The sequence below is a fragment of the Oncorhynchus kisutch genome, linkage group LG2, assembly GCF_002021735.2.
Source record: "Oncorhynchus kisutch isolate 150728-3 linkage group LG2, Okis_V2, whole genome shotgun sequence".
NCBI classification, from domain to species: domain Eukaryota; kingdom Metazoa; phylum Chordata; class Actinopteri; order Salmoniformes; family Salmonidae; genus Oncorhynchus; species Oncorhynchus kisutch.
The window spans coordinates 67,235,618-67,256,852 of record NC_034175.2 but is presented as its reverse complement, the minus strand read 5'-3'; the positions used below and the strand labels follow the sequence as shown (position 1 = coordinate 67,256,852).

At 43.7% G+C, this 21,235-nt stretch overlaps 3 protein-coding genes across 4 annotated transcripts in view; 1 reads left to right on the top strand and 2 right to left on the bottom strand.

Annotated features, from left to right (window-relative positions):
• Positions 1-7,524, top strand: part of fhl2a (four and a half LIM domains 2a) — a 14,623-nt gene extending 7,099 nt beyond the window's left edge. Inside the window, exons 3-7 of one of the 2 annotated variants that reach the window (XM_031800292.1) lie at positions 1,879-2,054; positions 2,501-2,675; positions 6,074-6,243; positions 6,589-6,775; positions 7,245-7,524. In XM_031800292.1, coding sequence (XP_031656152.1) covers positions 1,899-2,054; positions 2,501-2,675; positions 6,074-6,243; positions 6,589-6,775; positions 7,245-7,396 — 840 coding nt within the window. In that variant the 5' untranslated portion in view covers positions 1,879-1,898 and the 3' untranslated portion in view covers positions 7,397-7,524. The remainder of the gene's footprint in view (positions 1-1,878; positions 2,055-2,500; positions 2,676-6,073; positions 6,244-6,588; positions 6,776-7,244) is intronic. The other variant, XM_031800285.1, reaches the window with a different exon arrangement.
• A 2,212-nt stretch (positions 7,525-9,736) lies between these two features.
• lg2h2orf49 (linkage group 2 C2orf49 homolog) lies at positions 9,737-13,934 on the bottom strand. Its single transcript, XM_020460878.2, has 4 exons — positions 13,752-13,934; positions 12,873-13,036; positions 11,708-12,014; positions 9,737-11,113 (listed from the first exon to the last, which is right to left on the bottom strand). The coding sequence occupies exons 1-4, from the start codon at positions 13,929-13,931 to the stop codon at positions 11,066-11,068; spliced, it is 699 nt and encodes a 232-aa protein (XP_020316467.2). The 5' UTR covers positions 13,932-13,934; the 3' UTR covers positions 9,737-11,065.
• A 779-nt stretch (positions 13,935-14,713) lies between these two features.
• On the bottom strand, positions 14,714-20,957 carry gpr45 (G protein-coupled receptor 45). Its single transcript, XM_020499917.2, has 3 exons — positions 20,766-20,957; positions 20,133-20,359; positions 14,714-16,724 (listed from the first exon to the last, which is right to left on the bottom strand). The coding sequence occupies exon 3, from the start codon at positions 16,595-16,597 to the stop codon at positions 15,407-15,409; it is 1,191 nt and encodes a 396-aa protein (XP_020355506.1). The 5' UTR covers positions 16,598-16,724; positions 20,133-20,359; positions 20,766-20,957; the 3' UTR covers positions 14,714-15,406.
• Between the last annotated feature and the right edge of the window lie 278 nt (positions 20,958-21,235).

The following is a 21,235-nucleotide window of genomic DNA, read 5'->3' as shown; positions in this document are numbered from 1 at the left end:
AAACCAGAGATATCTGTTAAACCAGAGTGTTAAACTAGAGATATCTGATAAACTAGAGATATCTGTTAAACTAGAGATATCTGTTAAACTAGAGATATCTGTTAAACCAGAGTGTTAAACTAGAGATATCTGATAAACTAGAGATATCTGTTAAACTAGAGATATCTGTTAAAACCAGAGATATCTGTTAAAACCAGAGATATCTGTTAAACTAGAGATATCTGTTAAAACCAGAGATATCTGTTAAACTAGAGATATCTGTTGAACTAGAGATATCTGTTAAAACCAGAGATATATGTTAAAATAGAGATATCTGTTGAACTAGAGATATCTGTTAAAACCAGAGATATATGTTGAACTAGAGATATCTGTTAAAACCAGAGATATATATATATCTGATAAACTAGAGATATTTTCTTTGCATTGGATGCATCTCAATCCTCTGATGTTGCACTTCCGCATCTAAAGCGGTGTTCATCAGACATTCCGAAAATCAGTCTTCTTACAAAGTTGTCCGTAGTGTCCTAACGTCCCCTCTATGGAAAGATGAGACTCTCACAACATAAGAGTCTTGGGACTCGTCTGAAGTCGGTACAGCCGATCTGCCAACTTCTGTCTGTAGCATCCCAACAGTTTGGGCTACACACGAATATAGAACACATGCAGTACCAGTCAAAAGTTTGGACAGTATTTTCTACATTATAGAATAATAGTGAAGACATCACAACTATGAAATATTACATATGCAATCACGTAGTACCCCAAAAAAATTAAAACAAATCAAAATATATTTAACATTTGAGATTTTTCTAAGTAACCACCCTTTGCCTTGATGACAGTTTGGCACACTCTTAGCATTCTCTCAAATCAGCTTCACTTGGAATGGTTTTCCAACAGGCTTGAAGAGTTTCCACATATGCTGAGCACTTGTTGGCTGCTTTTCCTTCACTCTGCGGTCCAACTCAATTGGGTTGAGGTTGGCTGATTGTCGAGGCCATGTCATCTGATGCAGCACTCCATTACTCTCCTTCTTGGTCAAATAGCCCTTACACAGCCTGGAGGTATGTTGGGTCCTTGTCCTTTGAACAACAAATGATAGTCCCACTAAGCGCAAACCAGATGGGATGGTGTATCGCTGCAGACTGCTATGGTAGCCATGCTGGTTAAGTGTGCCTTGAATTGTAAATAAATCACAGACAGTGTCACCAGCAAAGCACCCCCACACCATCACACCTCCTCCTCCATGCTTCACGGTGGGAACCACACATGCAGAGATCATCTGTTCACCTACTCTGCGTTTCACAAAGACACAGCGGTTGGAACCAAAAAACTCAAATTTGGACTCAACAGCCCAAGCAAGTCTCTTCTTCTTATTGGTGTCCTTTAGTAGTGGTTTCTTTGCAGCAATTCAACCATGAATGCCTGATTCACACAGTCTCCTCTGAAGAGGTGATGTTGAGATGTGGCTGTTACTGTTTTGCTCTAGGTTTCCCACAGGCCTCACAATACTTGTCTGAAGGTCCCCCCGGTACCAGTTGAAAATAATTATGGAAGTATATATGGAGATGGTTTAGTGCCAAAAATAAGGAGGAAATAATATATATATATATATATATATATATATCCTGATCTTTCTTCTCTCTCTCAGATATAGGACAAACACTTCAGAACAAACTCTCTTTAGATGTTTTGGGGGACTGTCTGTTGTTCCATGTAGTGAATATGTTATTCAATGTGTTCGTATGGGTAGTAAGGCCCACTTTGATTTTTTATCAGATATTTTTATTGAAAAAGTAAGGCGCTTAGACATAGCTGTTATGGGTTATACAGTAGTCGGACAAATACTATTTTCAAACTCTCTCTCTCCCCTTGCCTCAGTTGGGATTCCCGGTGCAAAGATGACAGAGCGCTATGACTGCCACTACTGTAAGGAATCCCTGTTCGGGAAGAAATACGTCCTGAGAGAGGAAAACCCATACTGTGTCAAATGCTACGAGAGCCTGTACTCAAACACCTGTGAGGACTGCAAGAAACCCATCGGCTGCAACACCAGGGTAGGAACACACACACACACACACACACGTACACCAGGGTAGGAACACACACACACACGTACACCAGGGTAGGAACACACACACACACACGTACACCAGGGTAGGAACACACACGTACACCAGGGTAGGAACACACACACCAGGGTAGGAACACATACACACACGTATACCAGGGTAGGAACACACACACACACGTATACCAGGGTAGGAACACACACGTACACCAGGGTAGGAACACACACACACACACGTACACCAGGGTAGGAACACACACACACACACACATACACCAGGGTAGGAACACACACATATCCATTGCATGACACATACAAATAGGGATGAACCACTAGCACTGTCTCTCATTGTGTTTACCTTCCATCCAAGAACATGGTCGAAGCTTGCTGTCTGATATAAAGACTGAAATTGTCCCTCTGTTGTCTCCGTAGGACCTGTCCTATAAGGACCGCCACTGGCACGAGGAGTGTTTCCAGTGCTTCCAGTGTAAACGCTCTCTGGTGGACAAGCCCTTCTCCACCAAGGATGACCAGCTGCTCTGCACTGAGTGCTACTCCAATGAGTACTCCTCCAAGTGCCACGAGTGCAAGAAGACCATCATGCCTGGTGAGAACCTACATTCATCTAATCTACATATAGTAAACACACACACACAGGCATTTGCATGCACATGGGCATGCACACACAGGCATGTACACAGACTAATCTTGGACTATCACAACGTACACAAACCTTCATAATGGTTGCAAACACAATTTAGATCTGCCCTTATAAAAGGAAATTAAATACCAACAAACACAGCTTCCCATGAATCTTCAGGAAGTTACGTTATTTTACAGACCTGACATTTTGAGTTGATTTGTTTGAGTAGTAGTAGTAGTAGTAGTACCAGTAAAAATAGAAGTAGTAGTACCAGTAGTAGTAGTACCAGTACCAGTAGTAGTAGTAGTACCAGTGGTAGTAGTACCCGTAGTAGTCCCAGTAGTAGTAGTAGTAGTAGTAGTAGCACCAGTAAAAATAGAAGTAGTAGTACCAGTAGTAGTAGTACTACCAGTGGTAGTAGTACCCGTAGTAGTACCAGTAGTAGTAGTAGTAGTACCAGTAAAAATAGAAGTAGTAGTACCAGTAGTAGTAGTACCAGTACCAATAGTAGTAGTACCAGTAAAAATAGAAGTAGTAGTACCAGTAGTAGTAGTACCAGTACCAGCAGTGGTAGTAACACCAGTAGTAGTAGTACCCATAGTAGTAGTATTAGTAGTAGTAGTAGTACCAGTACCAGCAGTAGTAGCAGTGTCAGTAGTAGTAGTAGTAGTAGTAGTGCCAGTAGTAGTAGTAGTAGTAGTAGTAGTACCAGTAAAAATAGAAGTAGTAGTAGACTGTGGTAGACTCCTTGCTGTCCCCAGTCTACCTGGCCATGCTGCTGCTCCAGTTTCAACTTCCACCTGACTGTGCTGCTGCTCTAGTTTCAACTGTTCTGCCTTATTATTATTCGACCATGCTGGTCATTTATGAACATTGAACATCTTGACCATGTTCTGTTATAATCTCCACCCGGCACAGCCAGAAGAGGACTGGCCACCCCACATAGCCTGGTTCCTCTCTAGGTTTCTTCCTAGGTATTGGCCTTTCTAGGGAGTTTTTCCTAGCCACCGTGCTTCTCCACCTGCATTGCTTGCTGTTTGGGGTTTTAGGCTGGGTTTCTGTACAGCACTTTGAGATATCAGCTGATGTACGAAGGGCTATATAAATAAATTTGATTTGATTTGATTAGTACCAGTAGTAGTAGTACCAGTACCAGCAGTGGTAGTAATACCAGTAGTAGTAGTACCCATAGTAGTAGTAGTAGTACCAGTACCAGCAGTAGTGTCAGTAGTAGTAGTAGTAGTAGTAGTGCCAGTAATAGTAGTGCCAGTAGTAGTAGTAGTAGTAGTAGTGGTGCCAGTAGTAGTAGTACCAGCAGTACCAGTAGTATTACCAGTAGTAGTAGTACCAGCAGTAATAGTAGTGCCAGTAGTAGCAGTAGTAGTAGTAGTGCCAGTAGTAGTAGTAGTAGTAGTAGTGCCAGTAGTAGTAGTAATAGTAATAGTACCAGAATTAGTAGCACCAGTACCAGTATTAGTAGTAGTAGTACCAGTAGTAGTAGTAGTACCAGTAGTAGTAGTAACAGTACCAGTAGTAGTAGTAGTACCAGTAGCAGTAGTAGTAGTGCCAGTACCAGTAGTAGTAGTATTAGTAGTACCAGTAGCGGTAGTAGTAGTGCCAGTAGTAGTAGTAGTAGTGCCAGTAGGACCAATAGGCGTACCAGTACCAGTAGTAGTAGTAGTAGTAGTACCAGTAGCAGTAGTAGTACCAGGATTAGTAGTACCAGTACCAACATTAGTAGTAGTAGTGCCAGTAGTAGTAGTAGTAGTAGTAGTAGTAGTACCAGCAGTAGTAATAGTAGTAGTAGTATTAGTAGTACCAGTAGTAGTAGTAGTAGTGCCAGTAGTAGTAGTACCAGAAGTACCAGTAGTAGTAGTAATAATAGTAGTAGTACCAGAATTAGTAGTACCAGTACCAGTATTGGTAGTAGTAGTGCCAGTAGGCATAGTAGTACCAGTAGTAGTAATACCAGTACCAGTAGTAGTAGTAGTGCCAGTAGTACCAGTAGGTTTAGTAGTACCAGTACCAGTAGTAGTAGTAGCACCAGTACCAGTACCAGGATTAGTAGTACCAGTACAAGTATTAGTAGTAGTAGTGCCAGCAGTAGTAGTAGTAGTAGTAGTACCAGTAGTAGTAGTAATAGTTGTACCAGTACCAGCAGTAGTAGTGCCAGTAGTACCAGGCGTAGTAGTACCAGTAGTAGTAGTACCAGTAGTAGTAATAGTACTGCCAGTAGTAGTAGTGCCAGTAGTAGTAGCAGTAGTACCAATACCAGTAGTAGTCGTAGTAGTAAAGGTACCAGTAGTAGTCGTAGTACCAGTAGTAATAGTGCCAGTAGTAGTAGTACCAGTAGTAGTAATACCAATACCCGTAGTAGTCGTAGTAGTACCAGTAGTAGTAGCAGAAATCGTAGTACCAGTAGTCGTAGTAGTAGTACCAGTAGTAGTAGTAGTAGTAGTACCAATACCAGTAGTAGTAGTACCAGTAGTAGTGTCAGTAGTAGTAGTGTCAGTAGTAGTAGTACCAGTAGTAGTAGTACCAGTAGTAGTACTAGTAGTACCAGTAGTAGTAGTAGTAGTACCAATGGTAGTAGTAGTGCTGGTAGTAGAAAGTTTTGGATGATTCTAACAAATCTATGTCTTTAAATATCATAATTTCCATAATTCCTTGGGATGCTTCTCTCAGACAAACAGACAGACAGTCAGTGTAACTCTACTCTGGTGAGGTCTGGGGTGCAGCAGAGCAGAAACACTGAATGTACTGTAGATACTGAATACATTTGCTCCAGACTTCCCTTGAACACAACAATGCCCCTCTGTACCCACTGTGTTTGTATACAAAGACCAAGAGATTGAAAAACAGATTCTATCTCAAGGCCATCAGACTGCTAAACAGCAATCACTAACTCAGAGAAGCTACCTACATTGAGACCCAATCACTGGCTACTTTAATAAATGGATCACTAGTCACTTTAATGAATACAGCTGCACAGTATTGTCTCTTATCGATGGTGATTCTAATATCGTTTAGGGCCTTTAGGACTTGTTAGATATTACAGCACTGTCAGAACTAGAAGCATAAGCATTTTGTTATACTCGCATTAACATCTGTAAACCATGTGTATGTGACCAATAAAATTCGAATTTAATTACTTTTTTAAAACCCAGGAAGTATTTTAGAGAGCAGCTCTGAGGGGGCAGACAGTGAGGGACTGTGTGTAACCCAAGGACTGAGTAGCATGTGTGTCCTCTTTCGCACTCTCCATTCTCTATACTTCTTAATTCCTTTACCCACCCATCCATCCCTCCTTCCTCCACTTTCCCCTCCCTCCCTCCCTCTCTCTCTCTCTCCCCTTCATTCAGGCTCCAGGAAGATGGAGCATAAGGGTAACAGCTGGCATGAGACCTGCTTCACCTGCCAGCGTTGCCAGCAGCCCATCGGCACCAAGAGCTTCATCCCCAAGGAGAACCACAACTTCTGTGTGCCCTGCTACGAGAAACAGTTTGCCATGCAGTGTGTGCACTGCAAGAAGGTAGGTCTAAAGTCATAATATTAAGTGTAAATACTGTAGTATCTCTTCTTCACCTTTTCTGTCCTCTAAAGTGGCGTATACATCAGAGAGATAGAAAACAGGGCTCTTTCTACAACTACTGAAAGACTGGCTGTGAATCTGGCAGGCTAGACTAGAGCAAGAACGATTAGTACTTTACATGTCCACAAATGTCCTCAGTATCCATTCACGTGGCAATTTATTGAATGGATCGCTTAACCACTAAAATCTGGTATCTGTTGGTGCTGGTGGTGTGTAGCACTTGGTTGGTGTGTATGTGCTTATTTGTGTGCAGTCACATTTGACCTAACTCCCTCTCTATAATAGCCCATCACTACTGGCGGGGTGACCTATCACGACCAGCCCTGGCATAAGGACTGCTTCCTGTGCACCGGCTGCAAGCAGCAGCTGTCTGGCCAACGCTTCACCTCCCGTGACGACTTTGCCTACTGCCTCAACTGTTTCTGCAACCTGTATGCCAAGAAGTGTGCTTCCTGCACCACCCCCATCAGTGGTAAACTATCTATCCATCTGGGTGTGTTACAGATACACATTTTCTGCTCAGGTCACACACTGATTATCAGATCTTTACGACACGTGGAACAGTGCTTAGTGTATCAGGAACTAAAGGGAACATGACAGAACGATCCGATCATCTGTGCAGACCTGCAAGGAAATTGTATACCTGTCTCTAACAGAATGAGTCAGTCAGCCAGTTAGATAGCCACTTTTAAATCAGATCTAACTTGTAAATCAGGAAGTCAGTCACTTACTCACCCCATCACGCTGTACACTGTGGCCCTGTTTGAATCCTTACTAAAGTTCTCCACCTTTCCTCCTTCCCCAATCACTGATCTGTGGAAATGGATAAGAGAAAGATACAGTACAACTGCTCTATGGGTTCCTTCCTTTATGTTTTAGGATGCAGAGACATCCTTCACCTTTAGATAACAGCATGTGTTCATCTCTCCCCGTTCTCTCAGGTCTGGGTGGCAGTAAGTACATCTCGTTTGAAGAGCGCCAGTGGCACAACGACTGCTTCAACTGTAAGAAGTGCTCCGTCTCCCTGGTGGGCCGGGGTTTCCTCACCGAGCGTGACGACATCCTGTGCCCCGAGTGTGGCAAAGACATCTGACAGGCAGCGAGTGGCCGACACGTCTGATTGGAAATTAACGAAACAACCAGGAAGTAACAACGACCTATCAGAGCACAACTGAGTATCACTGTATATATATATATATATATATATATACAATTGAAGTCTGAAGTTTACATACATCTTAGCCTAATACATTTAAACTCAGTTTTTTACAATTCCTGACATTTAAATCCTAGTAAAGATTCCCTGTCTTAGGTCAGTTAGGTTCACCACTTTATTTTAAGAATGTGAAATGTCAGACTAATGGTAGAGAGAATGATTTATTTCAGCTTTTATTTCTTTCATCACATTCCCAGTGGTTCAGAAGTTTACATACACTCAATTAGTATTTGGTAGCATTGCCTTTAAATTGTTTAACTTGGGTCAAACGTTTCGGGTAGCTTCCCACAGTAAGTTGGGTGAATTTTGGCCCATTCCTCCTGACAGAGCTGGTGTAACTGAGTTAGGTTTGTAGGCCTCCTTGCTCTCACACGCTTTTTCAGTTCTGCCCACAAATTCAGTTCTGCCACTCCAATATCTTGACTTTGTTGTCCTTAAGCCATTTTACCACAATTTTGGAAGTATTCTTGGGAACATTGTGCATTTGGAAGACCCATTTGCGACCAAGCTTAAACTTCCTGACTGATGTCTTGAGATATATATATCAATATATCCACATAATTTCCCTACCTCATGATGCCATCTATTTTGGGAAGGACACCAGTCCCTCCCTCCTGCAGCAAAGCTGCCACCCCGTGCTTCACGGTTGGGATGGTGTTCTTCGGTTTGCAAGCCTCCCCCTTTTCCTCGAAACATAACAATGGTCATTATGGCCAAATAGTTATATTTTTGCTTCATCAGACCAGAGGACATTTCTCCAAAAATGACGATCTTTGTCCCCATGTGCAGTTGCAAACCGTAGTCTGGCATTTTTATGGCAGTTTTGGAACAGTGGCTTCTTCCTTGCTGAGCGGCCTTTCAGGTTATGTTGATATAGGACTCGTTATAATGTGGATATACTTATGTACCTCTTTCCTCCAACATCTTCACAAAGTCCTTTGCTGTTGTTCTGGGATTGATTTGCACTTTTCACACCAAAGTACGTTCATCTCTAGGAAACAGAACACGTCTCCTTCCTGAGCGGTATGACTGCTTCGTGGTCCCATGGTGTTTATACTTGCGTACTGTTGTTTGTACAGATGAAAGTGGTACCTTCAGGCATTTGGAAATGTCTCCCAAGGATGAACCAGACTTGTGGTCTACAATTATTTTCTGAGGTCTTGGCTGATTTATGATTTTTCCATGATGTCAAGCAAAGAGGCTCTGAGTTTGAAGGTAGGCCTTGAAATACATCCACAGGTACACCTCCAATTGACTCAAATGATGTCAATTAGCCTATCAGAAGCTTCTAAAGCCATGACAACACAGTCAACTTTGTGTATGTAAACTTCTGACCCCCTTGGAATTGTAATACAGTGAATTATAAGTGAAATAATCTGTCAACAACTGTTGGAGAAATGTATTGTGTCATGCACAAAGTAGATGTCCTAATAGACTTGCCAAAACTATAGTTTGTTGTCAAGAAATTTGTGGAGTGGTTGAAAAATGAGTTTTAATGACTCCAACCTAAGTCTATGTAAACTTCCGACTTCAACTGTATATATATATATGACATATGAACACAAGATACTGGTCGCGTTCCCCTTCTCAGACGTCGCATGCATCAACCAATGATTGGGTGCCACGTCATCGACTGGGCAGTCCGGCATCAGGTTGCCTTAACATCATGTGGTTTGCTAATACGTAAAATACCTATCCGGGCGTTGCAAGATCTTGCATGCATCAGCAACACCTGGGCAGAGGAACACACTCGTTATTAGGCTACTAACCCCATATACACTTTATGAGTTCAAAAATATACAATGTTTTTTGGAGTGCAAAAGCAAATTTTGCTTTCTGCATGCCCTGGCTTGATACATCATATAGTTTGAGGTTTTACGCATGAATGTCTGTCATAACTATAAAGATTCATATATTCTGAGTTTATGTTTTGAAAGGAATATTTCCCCTGAACTACACAATTATTGCAGTCATTGTGTAATTTGGGTGCCAAATACCTTTAAGATTGTAAAGGCTAGCTACTGGTGTATATGAGGGAGCATAAGTCCCAAAGTTGAGAAAATGTGAACTAACTCAGATTTACCGGGCATTTACACTGGTGCAAAGTTTGTAATGTTATTCAGATGGGAATAAAACAAAAGAAAACATTAACCAATGTGTAAATAATGACAGTTTGGTTTTTAAGCTCTGTTTATTTATCACCCCCAACACGTATACATTTGACTGACACTGGTGCAAATGCTTGGTAACGATGAGCCATGCCTATTAAGGTGAGAGCCAACAGACATGTCTCTTATCAGTCACAAGGGCTCTGACAGGAAGTCAGTGTCTGAAGTCCAAATAAAGACGTATAAAAATGCACCAACTGCTATACACCTTGTATGACTAAGGAAGTGACATGAAGTTAAGTGTTTCCTCTAGGATTTTCTTTAGCTGCGGTGGCAGAGTTAGAGGATGGGGTCCAACAAGGGGCAGCTGATGGGCACTTCCCTCTATACATCTACATTATAGGAACGTAGAGGCGGCTAAATACATTTGGGGAAAATCTTCTACAATGCCTTTGAGTTGGTACAAGTTGCCCCTAACTGCCGGTCCTGGGTCAGGTATGCTTTGATGCCTTAATGGTAAAGAGTATGATTCAAGGTTGGCTAATCTGATCCTAGACCAGGAACAAAGTCTTTCTCAGGCGCTTGTAAATAATGCAGGACTGAGTCTCTGGCACCATCTGGTGGTTCACTTCCATTTAATTCAAATGCACCCCCACTCAAGGCAAGGCACACTAGCTAAACATCCCATTACAAATACAAGTGTCACAGTACCAATGGAATCCTTCAATTGTAAAACAGCAACAAAGAAGTTCCTGCAAACAACAAAACACTGCCCCCCCGCCCGACATCCTTGCACAAGCTATATGTACTGCAATGAGTTTTACAATTACGATGCACCTCACCTCGGCAACAATAACGGTGGTGGGGCGGCCAGTGGCAATGTTCCTCCTACTGAGGATCAGTAGGAAGAATCAGTATCAAAACCCAGAGAAATCCCTTACCCATCATGCCCCACTGTGGATATGGTACAGCCACACAGACGTATGAAGATGCATAACAACTTAACTTTAGGTCTACAATGCATTCCTATAAAGGTAAACACCATCAACCTCCTCAACTCAAGTTCTAACAGCACTGAAAGGCTGAACTCTAACTGTTCTAAGAGGATTTCAGGTAGGTCACATTCTAATTCTGTAATGCATAGAGCAGAATTGAGGGTTAAACTGCTTATTCCACAAAATACTTATGAACGTAGAAATATTGTGGTGCCATGTCTGCATTAAGAGTCAGTAAAGTCCCAGGAGCAGAGTACTCACTGTAAGGACACTTGAGGGTCAGGTAAAGGGTCAGAGAGTAGTTCTGGGGTCAGTTAGGTAAATGAGGACGGATGTCACCACCCGTTCTGTGATTGTCCCGACTCTGGCAGAGAAAGCCCCAGTGTGAGGTGGCTCATCACTGCTCTACAGTGGAGTGGTGGGTCTCTGGGTACGGTCCAGGGTCAAGGCCATGTCACTTTCTGGATCTTTTTCTTTTCTTTGAGTTCACCCTGAGGAGACAGAGACGATCACTGACAACATTCACAGATCTGCTTCGCTAATAACATCAACATTCCCAAACCTCTCCAAGTCAGTCAAATAGCCCATGAAAGCAGTCACCAACCCTGGTTCTGGAGAGCTTCTGAATGTGAAAACATCTGGTCCAGTGCAACTATAAAAAACCTGTTTCATCTAAATCAGATTATAATATATTATTTATAAACCGGGTGGTTTGAACACTAAATACTGATTGGATGAAAGCAGTGGTAAAACAGATTGTATACCACGGGTATACAAAAATGCATTTGTACTGTTCTAATTACATTGGTAATCAGTTTATAATAGCAATAAGGCACGAGGAGGTGTGGTATTTGGCCAATATCCAGACACTCCACATTGCATCGTGCCTAAGAACAGCCCTTAGCCAAGGTATATTGGCCATATACCACACCTCCTCGGGCCTTATTGCTTAAGTATACCATTAGCTGAATTCATTGTTTTGGTTGGAACTAAATCCTGCAGCTATCCAGGACCACGGTTGGTGACCAGAAAATCATCTTTAGAAAAATATTTTGCATAGACCAGTAGATACTGAGGTTCCATACCGAGCTGTCTGCAATCCGTTTGAGATTAACTGACTTGGGGGAGGAGGGGGGGCTCCCCAGACCCTTATTCCCAGTGGGACTTCTATGGGGGCCTCCTGGGCTGTGGGAGGACGAGGGGGTAGGGGTGGTGCTGGACAGCTTGCGTATGGGGCTGAAGAGGTTCATGGAGGGAGGGTGCTTGAATCTGTCGGTCACGCCAGACACCGAGGTCTGACCCTCTGGCTTTTTCAGTCTGACGGGGCCACTTTTAGAGGAGCTGCCATCGAACACGATCAGAGGCCTCTTCCTGTTGTGGTCGTCACTGAAGCTGTAAGACAAAACAGGACACTGACTGAGGCTACAGTAGGATTAAGGCAATTCCACAGGGACTCAGATTTTTCAACTTCAAAATGTATGCCCATCAAAAAAAAACATTGATTTCAAAGTTAAACAAATCATACAACTGTGTGCACAAGACTACTTTAAACAATGTACACAGTAAAAAACTATCACCACCATTAGATTTACTGTTAAACTTTATCTGCACAGTTCCACCTGTAAATGGGGTTTTGCGAAGAGTTGGAAATAAATGTTTTTTTGTTTGGCATCTGTGGCCATCAAACTGCAGAGAGACATTCTTTAATATCAGGCTGATTTCCTCAACAACTAAGAGTTGGTCCAGTAGCTACCATGTTGTAGCAGCGTGAAGCACACCCATGTTGTAGCAGCGTGAAGCACACCCATGTTGTAGCAGCGTGAAGCACACCCATGTTGTAGCAGCGTGAAGCACACCCATGTTGTAGCAGCGTGAAGCACACCCATGTTGTAGCAGCGTGAAGAACACCCATGTTGTAGCAGCGTGAAGCACACCCATGTTGTAGCAGCGTGAAGCACACCCATGTTGTAGCAGCGTGAAGCACACCCATGCACAAATACTCAGAGCAAAGTCTTGCATCACGCGCATTTCAATATGTATGGTTTTCAAATCTCCTTGTTCGAATGCTGAGTTTACCTTTAAGTAGTCTGACTCAGTGGTATTTTTGTATTGTCAATGTAACAGAGTTAAAGGAGTATTGTTTTGTTTTTTTATCAACCAAATCGCTATTTGTTATGTAAATAGCATGTTTTAGATAGGTCCAGACACCTTGGTGATTTCACGTTTTCGAGAAACATATCCTCTCCCCACCTACGAGACTGTCTGCTGGCTGTGCTCTGTCGCGCTCGAGTCTGCTCCATCCGCTTTCCCCAGCGGTTGTTTGGCAGCGCTCTCTGCGGGAGGGGGATGACATGCCGGAGGTAGAGAGCCGTGAGCTGGTCGCGGCTCCCATCGTCTCCACTGGTTATCTTTTTCTGTCCAGGACAGGGGCCAAAACAAGTGTTAGCTAGAGCCTCATTAAAACCACCAGTTGACACTCATGAACCAGACAAACGTTTTGCTACAGTGTGCTCTGGAGCAATAAGGCACCTCAGGGGTTTGTGGCATATGGTCAATATACCACAGCTAAGGGCTGTTCTTATGCACAACGCAGAGTGCCTGGATAAAGCCCTTAGCCGTGGTATATTGGCCATACACCACAAACCCTTATTACTATTATAAACTGGTTACCAACATAATTAGAGCAGTAAAAATAAATGTTGTGTCATACCTATGGTATACGTCTGATATACCACAGCTGCCAGCCAGTCAGCAGTCAGGGCTCGAAACACCCAGTTAATAATAATAATAAATACACCCCAGGTACTCCCTTATTTCACCTGACGCATGCGCTAAAATAACTAATACAACTAAAACACGCCTGACTCTAAACAAACCACGATTCACACATTTTTATAAGCTGGTTTAATAATATTTTCCTGACGATATTTCCAACATGCTGGGTTTGCATGGCCTCTTTAGTTTTCGGACGCTGGTATAAATAACTAGCTAAATCAGCGGACCATTTCGGCTACAATACAAGCTGGCTGACGTTAACTACCGGTGGCTAGCTAGCTGACAGGCTAGCTAGCTGACTAGCGCAAAATCAACCATCTCCTTGTTGAAATTCAACCCTGATTCGTCTCTTACCTCATTCAGAACCAACTGGATAAACTCCTGAGACAGGAGCTCGGGGTGTAGTAAGAGATCTGCGTTAGAAGCGCCTCTATCCTGAGATGTGTCTTTCCCTTCACGTCCCATGTTGGTGGAGCGCGCCATCTTTGCCCTCTCGCCCCAGCATCCTCTACGACTGGTTGTGACGTATTTCATCTGTCCCATCAATCAGATACATCATCAAAGTAGGGCTCAAATGGGCTACGTCTCAATCAATTATAATGGCTTCCTCTCCTTATGTCTATGTATCATTCACTTTAAGTAAGCAAATAATGCACTTAATGTAGATACTTTATTTTCATGTTGCATAAAAAGGATCTGTAGGGATGTTTTCTCTTGTCAGTTCTTGCAGCTCAGTGTGCTGAGAAAATGAAGCAAACTTTGCCTGTCCCTTAGATCTAAAGCCTGTTTTGTGATATATGTAGGTCTTGCCTAAGGTTATTATGAGATAGGGTAAGGCAAACTTATGCTAGATCTGTGTCTAAAGGTCACTTCTACCTGGGCATCGATGTGTACATAGTACACATCTTTCTTTGTTCATTCAAGCAGTAGAATTGAGATAATCACACCGTACGCAAAGTGTATGAGTTGACATGGTGTGCCCTAGATTTGAACTTCTCTCAGTAAACTGTTTAACCACGGTACATATGGAGATGCATTACCTACAACACAGACTGTGTGTTCTGCTGTGGAAGATATGGGTCTTCCACACATAAATGCACTCCGCATCCGACAACCAATACCTTTAGTATCCCAGCAACACAACCATTGTATTGACATTGTAGAGGCAGGGGATGGCTGTACGTGGTTTGTGTTCGACAACATGTTCCACCTTTGTCAACCAGCATGGCCCAACATATATTTTAGTTCCAGTATTAGGTTTAAGGTACAATGCTAGCCTATTACAGTGCATGTAGACAACTTACAACGGTTATAACTGTGTTTAACATCATTTGTTATCTTTAATTTCTACTCAGTCTATAGGCTACATATGCATAGTTGATGACATCAACACACCTGTTAATTGGATTGTTAGTTCATTCAGTTAATCAATTATTCATTCACAGAAACACTTTTATACTGATCAACATTTCTTTACAATTTTATCCAACGTTTTCATTTACATACAGTATAATTAGACATATACAACAACCATCTGGGTAAACGATCACCAACAGTACTCAGCCAATTATACAAACACCATGGAAACGGTTCATTAGAAAACACTGTTCCCAGTTGTACATCATTTCTCTTCAGGTCTTTTTTTTTAGGAGAAGGGAAATAAAGACAGTCACACAAAGACTTTTGAGTGGCTCTGTTCATGGCTGTCCAGTGTCCACAGCACTTTAGACAAAACACAAGAATGTACTGTCCTCGCCACTATTGCGCCAATGCAAATAATTTGTTAAAAGACAGCAATGTTTCAGCAGCAAGCCGTCTATACTGCTGAAATGTTGATGTCTTAACAAATTGTATAGAGTATAGCATGTCCTTTACACCAGTGGAGCACCCTGTAGCTTCAAGACCAGAGTTGGTGACCACTGCTTTCCACGGTTACCATGGCGTGTCCTCAGAGTGACCGTTAGTTCCACACAGCTGACTGGGTCTCACTGCACACGTAGATGTTACTGTCACACAGCCGACTGGGTCTCACTGCACACGTAGATGTTACTGGGTCTCACCCTCCTGTGGCTCCGGCCCGGCACCCTGGGACACAGCCTGCAGCTCTTGGGCATGAACTCCAGACACGCCTCCCGGAACTTCCTGATCCTCCAGCAGTAGATGACTGGGTTAAACACGGTCTTCAGATAGCTGAGCCACAGAGCCCCCACACTGACCGGATAGAAGGCAGGGCTGAAGTAGAACCTCCGGCTGAACACGGCCAGCAAACTGACCACTGTGTGGGGCAGCCAGCACACAGAGAAGCCGATGAAGAGGATGAGGATGGTGGTGAAGGCCCGTGTCTTGAAGCTCATGTCCACATTGACCTGCGGGGGACGTTGCAGGCCAGTCAGGCCCAGCTTGCTGACCTGGTTGAGGACCGGGAGGCTGGCCTGGTCGGAGGTGTGGTTGTGGATGCGCAGGGCGTTGCGTCGGACAGTGTTAAGGATGCACAGGTAGGAGTAGAGCATGATGCCGAACGGCACAAAGAATACAGCCACTGCCAGCAGCACCGTGTAGCAGCGGTCGGCCAGCGACTCACTGTAGCCCAGCACGCACTGTGGTGCCCAGGCCCCCCCAATGCCCGTCACACCTGCCGCGCCCGCCCGCCAGCCGATCACGGACGGGAGCGCCACGCAGAGGGACAGCGCCCAGGAAGCGCCGATGAGCAGCTTGGCACGGTGTGGCGTCAGCTTGTCCTGCCGCTGAACGATAATGAGGAAACGGTCTACGCTGATGATGAGGAGGATGGATACGCCCTCCAGGACAAAGAGCCAATAGAGCATGACGGAAGCACGGCAGAACCCGCCCCCGAAGCGCCAGTCGGCGGTAGCCACGGTGACGGCGGTGAAGGGCATGCAGAGCAGCGAGAGCATGATGTCAGAGAATGCCAGCGTAGCGAGGAGCAGGTTGATGGCAGAACGCATGGCAGGCTTCTGGTAGACGATCAGACACACAATGGCATTGCCCAGGAAACCGATGGCGATCATGAAGATCATGATAGCGGCCAGCGTCACACGCAGGGTGACAGGCATGAGGGGACTAGTAGTCCCAACCCCTGGCGGCGGAGGTGGCGGTGGTGAAATCACCACCCCTTCCTCTTCTTCCAGCTCCATCAGGGGGGCACACCTAGCCAGCAGGCTGCCGTTGCAAAACGCCATAGCGATGGTTATCAGGCTAACAGTCAGTTCCACCCTGGATACACATCACTTTTCTTTAGTCTAAAGTTGTGTTGTCAAAGATTCCTTGGTCAGTCACACGTCCTGGTCTCCTCATTCATGGCCAGGTCTGAAACAGAAGCAACATTTGACATGTCAAATACATGCTGGAACAAAACGTGCATCCTAGAAACATTTGAGTGCAACATAGTTTCTTAAGAACAAAACAGACGGGACAGAAGGATTGCATATCCACTGATCATCGACATCCAGAAGGTAATCTACTGCGGCCAACGTTCGTTATGGTGTTTTGTCCACGTGAATTACTAGTAGTACTACGGGCTGTGGACAAGTAACTGAAGCCCATACTTGTAGCGTTAGAGTTGTTGTTGTTTTCTATACCGGGGAAGCCCACACAAACAGGAGGGAAGCTAGTGTTTGGCTGGGAGCGAGGCTCATCAGCTTGTCACAGACACTGGGGCCTATGCTCTGGTTATTATCTGTTCAAAGTGTGAATTAGAATCAGAGGAGAGATGGATCACATTTAGTGGAGGAGAGAAGGGGGAATGACTTGCCTGTGCCTCTGACGCTTATAGACTGTTATATAACCCAGAGAGGTTGGCCGGGGCACTTCCACACCCAGGCAGTCACCCGTTTTATCAACGAGGGGGGCAGGACCGAGTTTGGGAAGCGCTGCATCACATACACACAGACCTTGTTGGCGAGGCAAAATCTCATCTGCTGGGGCAGCTCCACTACAGAATGTAATCCAGATGAAAGTGAATAGCTCACTCACAGTACACAGCTGTTGCCATGGTTGCAACCCCTTCTCTCGCTCTGGGGGTGGGGTGGAGGGATGGGGAATACTGTGGCTTTAAGCACCATCATGATGCACCTAGTGGTTCCTTTAACCCTGTAAACGAGCCCTTCTCAACACAGTGCTTCCTCCAGCTACACAGCTGTGAAAGCCAGGTGACGACCTGGAAGAGGACCACTGTCTCAACATTATGGATCTCATCAACCAATCAATATGGAGGTTGTGTGTGTGGGTGCTTTTGTGCTTTAAGCTTTTGAAAATGGATATTTCTGCCTCAAGCTTTACAAAGGAAAATTCTAGATGAATGATCGCTGTTGTGGATTCATATACAAGACCTTGCGTCAAAAGTGTTACTGATCGTTGCTGAGGCAACCAGGTCATCACATCCATGGTAACAAGGCAACCCCCCCTTCACCCCCATCCCCATCTCTCTGCTCCCTGCAAATGTCTGTGACATTACATTGTCTGTCTGTGAGTGGGGCTGTTTCGACCCACATATCAAACCGGCACTTCCACACTCACTAACTAGTCCATTTCCTCCAGTGTTGGAGTAAAATGACTCTGGTATAAATACATGAGATAGGAACGAGAAGAGCCTGTTCTGAAGAAACATAGCTATGCTGCTACCAGGCTGCCTCCCCCATTTCCCCATCCCTCCATCTCTCATTGGATGAAATTCACCCACTTCTGTGCACGCATAGTCCCGATGGAGAGAATAAACGAGGCAATGTTACAGACAGATGAAAGAGAGAGGGAAAGACGGAGAGAGAGAGCGAGAGAGGGAGGGGGTGAGAGAGAGACAGCAGTGCATTCTCACAGTTGATTACGCTCCTCAAGAGCCCTTTATCTGTTCAGAGATGGAAAGGTGGTACTTTAGATTTGTATATTTTTAATTTAGCCTTTATTTATACAGGGAATCCAAATTGATACCAGGGTCTCTTTTTCAATAGTGCCCTGTGTTACAACAATCAACAATCGCATCAGCTTAAATGGATAAGTTGCATACAGAGCAGAAATTCTATATAGAGTAAAATGAATTAGATTTGACATGTTCACTCCACAATGAACAGGTCCTGTATTAAAGTCTTAAAGTGACATAAACCAGGACGTCAAGCTCTAATGAATCCCACTGGGCACACACTGGTTGAATCAACATTGTTTCCACATCATTTCAATGACATTACGTTGAACCAATGTGGAATAGATATTGAATTGATGTGCCCAGTGAGGGATACTTCCTTCCTTTGAGTAATCACTGATATAAAGTGCATGGATAGGTGTAAAGTTTCTAATGGAAACTTTGCTTTTATCAATCCACTTGTGTTAGATCAGTGATTACTTCAAGGTAGGGAGGAAGGAATGATGGATGGATTTAAAGGACAGTTGAACTCTTGATTTGTGCAGTTCATTTGTACAAGTGTACTCAACACAGGGCCTGGATTGGCACAGAGTAGGCTTATGACCAGGAGGATGTCACACAGAGATGACAAGGCCACTGGCTGACTCTCTGGCTGATTGACTGACTGGCTGGCTGACTGACTAACTGTCTGGCTGACTGGCAAACAGACACGCTGGCTGGCTGGCTGGCTAACTGGCTGGCTTTCTGACTGGCTGGCTGACTGACTGGCAAACAGACACGCTGGCTGGCTGGCTGGCTGACTAACTGTCTGGCTGGCTGACTGACTGGCTGACTGACTGTCTTGCCAGGTCACAGTTGTAAATGAGAACTTGTCCTCAACTGGCCTACCTGGTCCAATAAAGGTGAAATAAAAAATAAAATAAAAAATATGATACAGATCAGGATTTTGCTCTATATGCTGCTAGCCTGCACTCCTTCCAGGACCCCAGGAAGAAAAGCTATGGCTTTATGCAACAGCTAATGGGGATCCAAATCAACTACATCAACAGTCTGAATCGGAGCATCTCAGTACTAGCTACACAATCAGTGAAGTAAATCTATGGCTGTGTTTTTAGACATCCACTGATTGGTGGAGGATACTCACATTGATTCACTCTATCCAATGAGATAACAGAATACTGTTTGTTGTACTTAGACCACTTCAATGCACTCTAGCCAATGAGAATGCAGATTACAATTCAGGCAATAGAGAGAGAATAGCCCTCTTCTTCATCAGGTCAATATATGGTTGTTGGGATACACAGACCTGCAATGATTTGAGAGTAGCAGTGTATGTGCTTATGGAGAATTAGTATGTGTTTGAGTCACCAGAAATCTCATTATTGATACATGGAACCGTTTGTTGCATCCTTTGTGCTGTGAAAACGTCTCACTGATAGGGTCAACAGAGAACATCAATGTCCATTAGAAGACAGTATATCCAGTCAGACATTGTCTGTTCACCTCCCCATAACCATATTAATTCATTCAGGCCTGGTCAAATGCATTCTAATCGACATTTCATATTTAAACACCACGCTATCATATGCCCACCGATTTCTTTTTTATTTTTATCCCTCATTAATTCTGAATACCCTTAGCTGGTATTAGCTGATTAAGGATTGTGTTTTGTCAATTGTCTAATTCGACTGAATTGTGTAATGTAACGAGACTGTTTTGTCATACATTTAGAAAAAAATATAGTCTACACAATGATCAAATTGTTCTCCATTCTCGTCAAGTAGAGTAGCACAATGCGCATTGTTTCGAGCGCCATAATTATAATCGAGAAATGGTGCAAAATGACGGATCAAACAGCCTACCTTTGATCACTGCGACTCACAATGCCGTTGATGTTGAGTTCTCGGGTTTCTTGTCCTGTTATCATTACAAGACGTATAGGAAGACGCACTGTCCACGGCAAACACACATTCCATCGCCTCCTTCCATCCAGGATCCACCCAAACCAAACCACTTTGCTTTTCTCAATCGGGAATCAAGACATGTGCTGTGCAGTCGCCTGCTGACGCGCAAGGCGCGGACAGGTCCGCTGGTTTAAAAGTGTTGATTTGAAGAGGAAAATCGATTTGTCGATTAGAATTCTTAATTTAGTTAGCAAGCACACCTTATATTGAAAAAAACATATCGAAGACGAAATCGATACATGCCTACAATAAAGCAAGTAATTCCAAAGGATATAGCCTGATATAGCCTAACCCTCATTTGCTAACCATCTGAAACGGAATAAACTGAGAATGAAACTGATCTCCCCACAATGTTCTAGCTCTACCTAGGCAAAAGTCAAAATATATAGGTCTCAGTCTGTATGGATAAGCAACTCAATTGGGCCTAAACACATCTTAACGATCACCTCTACAATATATTCAATGTATTCAGTAGCACTATAGCCTAGCCTACATGACGTAAATAATAGCCCGTTCTTTAGACATGCTTACCTACTTAGGCTACCATGTGTAGAACATGTTCATGTGTATTTCAACTGTATGGAGATTAGTACCCTGCCTGTGTCACATACACACATTATGTTCTTCTACCTTCATGTGGACCAAAATCCTATTTTCCCTAAACCTAACAACTAACCTCTTACCCTAACCCTAACCTAAACCTAACAACTAACCTCTTACCCTAACCCTAATTCTAACCCTAACCTTAATTGTAACCCCAAACCTAACCACTAACCTCTAACCCTAACCTTAACCCTAACCACTAACCTCTAACCCTAATTCTAACCCTAACCTTAATTGTAACCCCAAACCTAACCACTAACCTCTAACCCTAATTCTAACCCTAACCCGTGAACCTAACTCCTAAACCTAACTACTAACCTCTTACCCTAACCCTAATTCTAACCCTAACCTTAACCCGTGAACCTAACTCCTAACCCTAAACCTAACCACTAACCTCT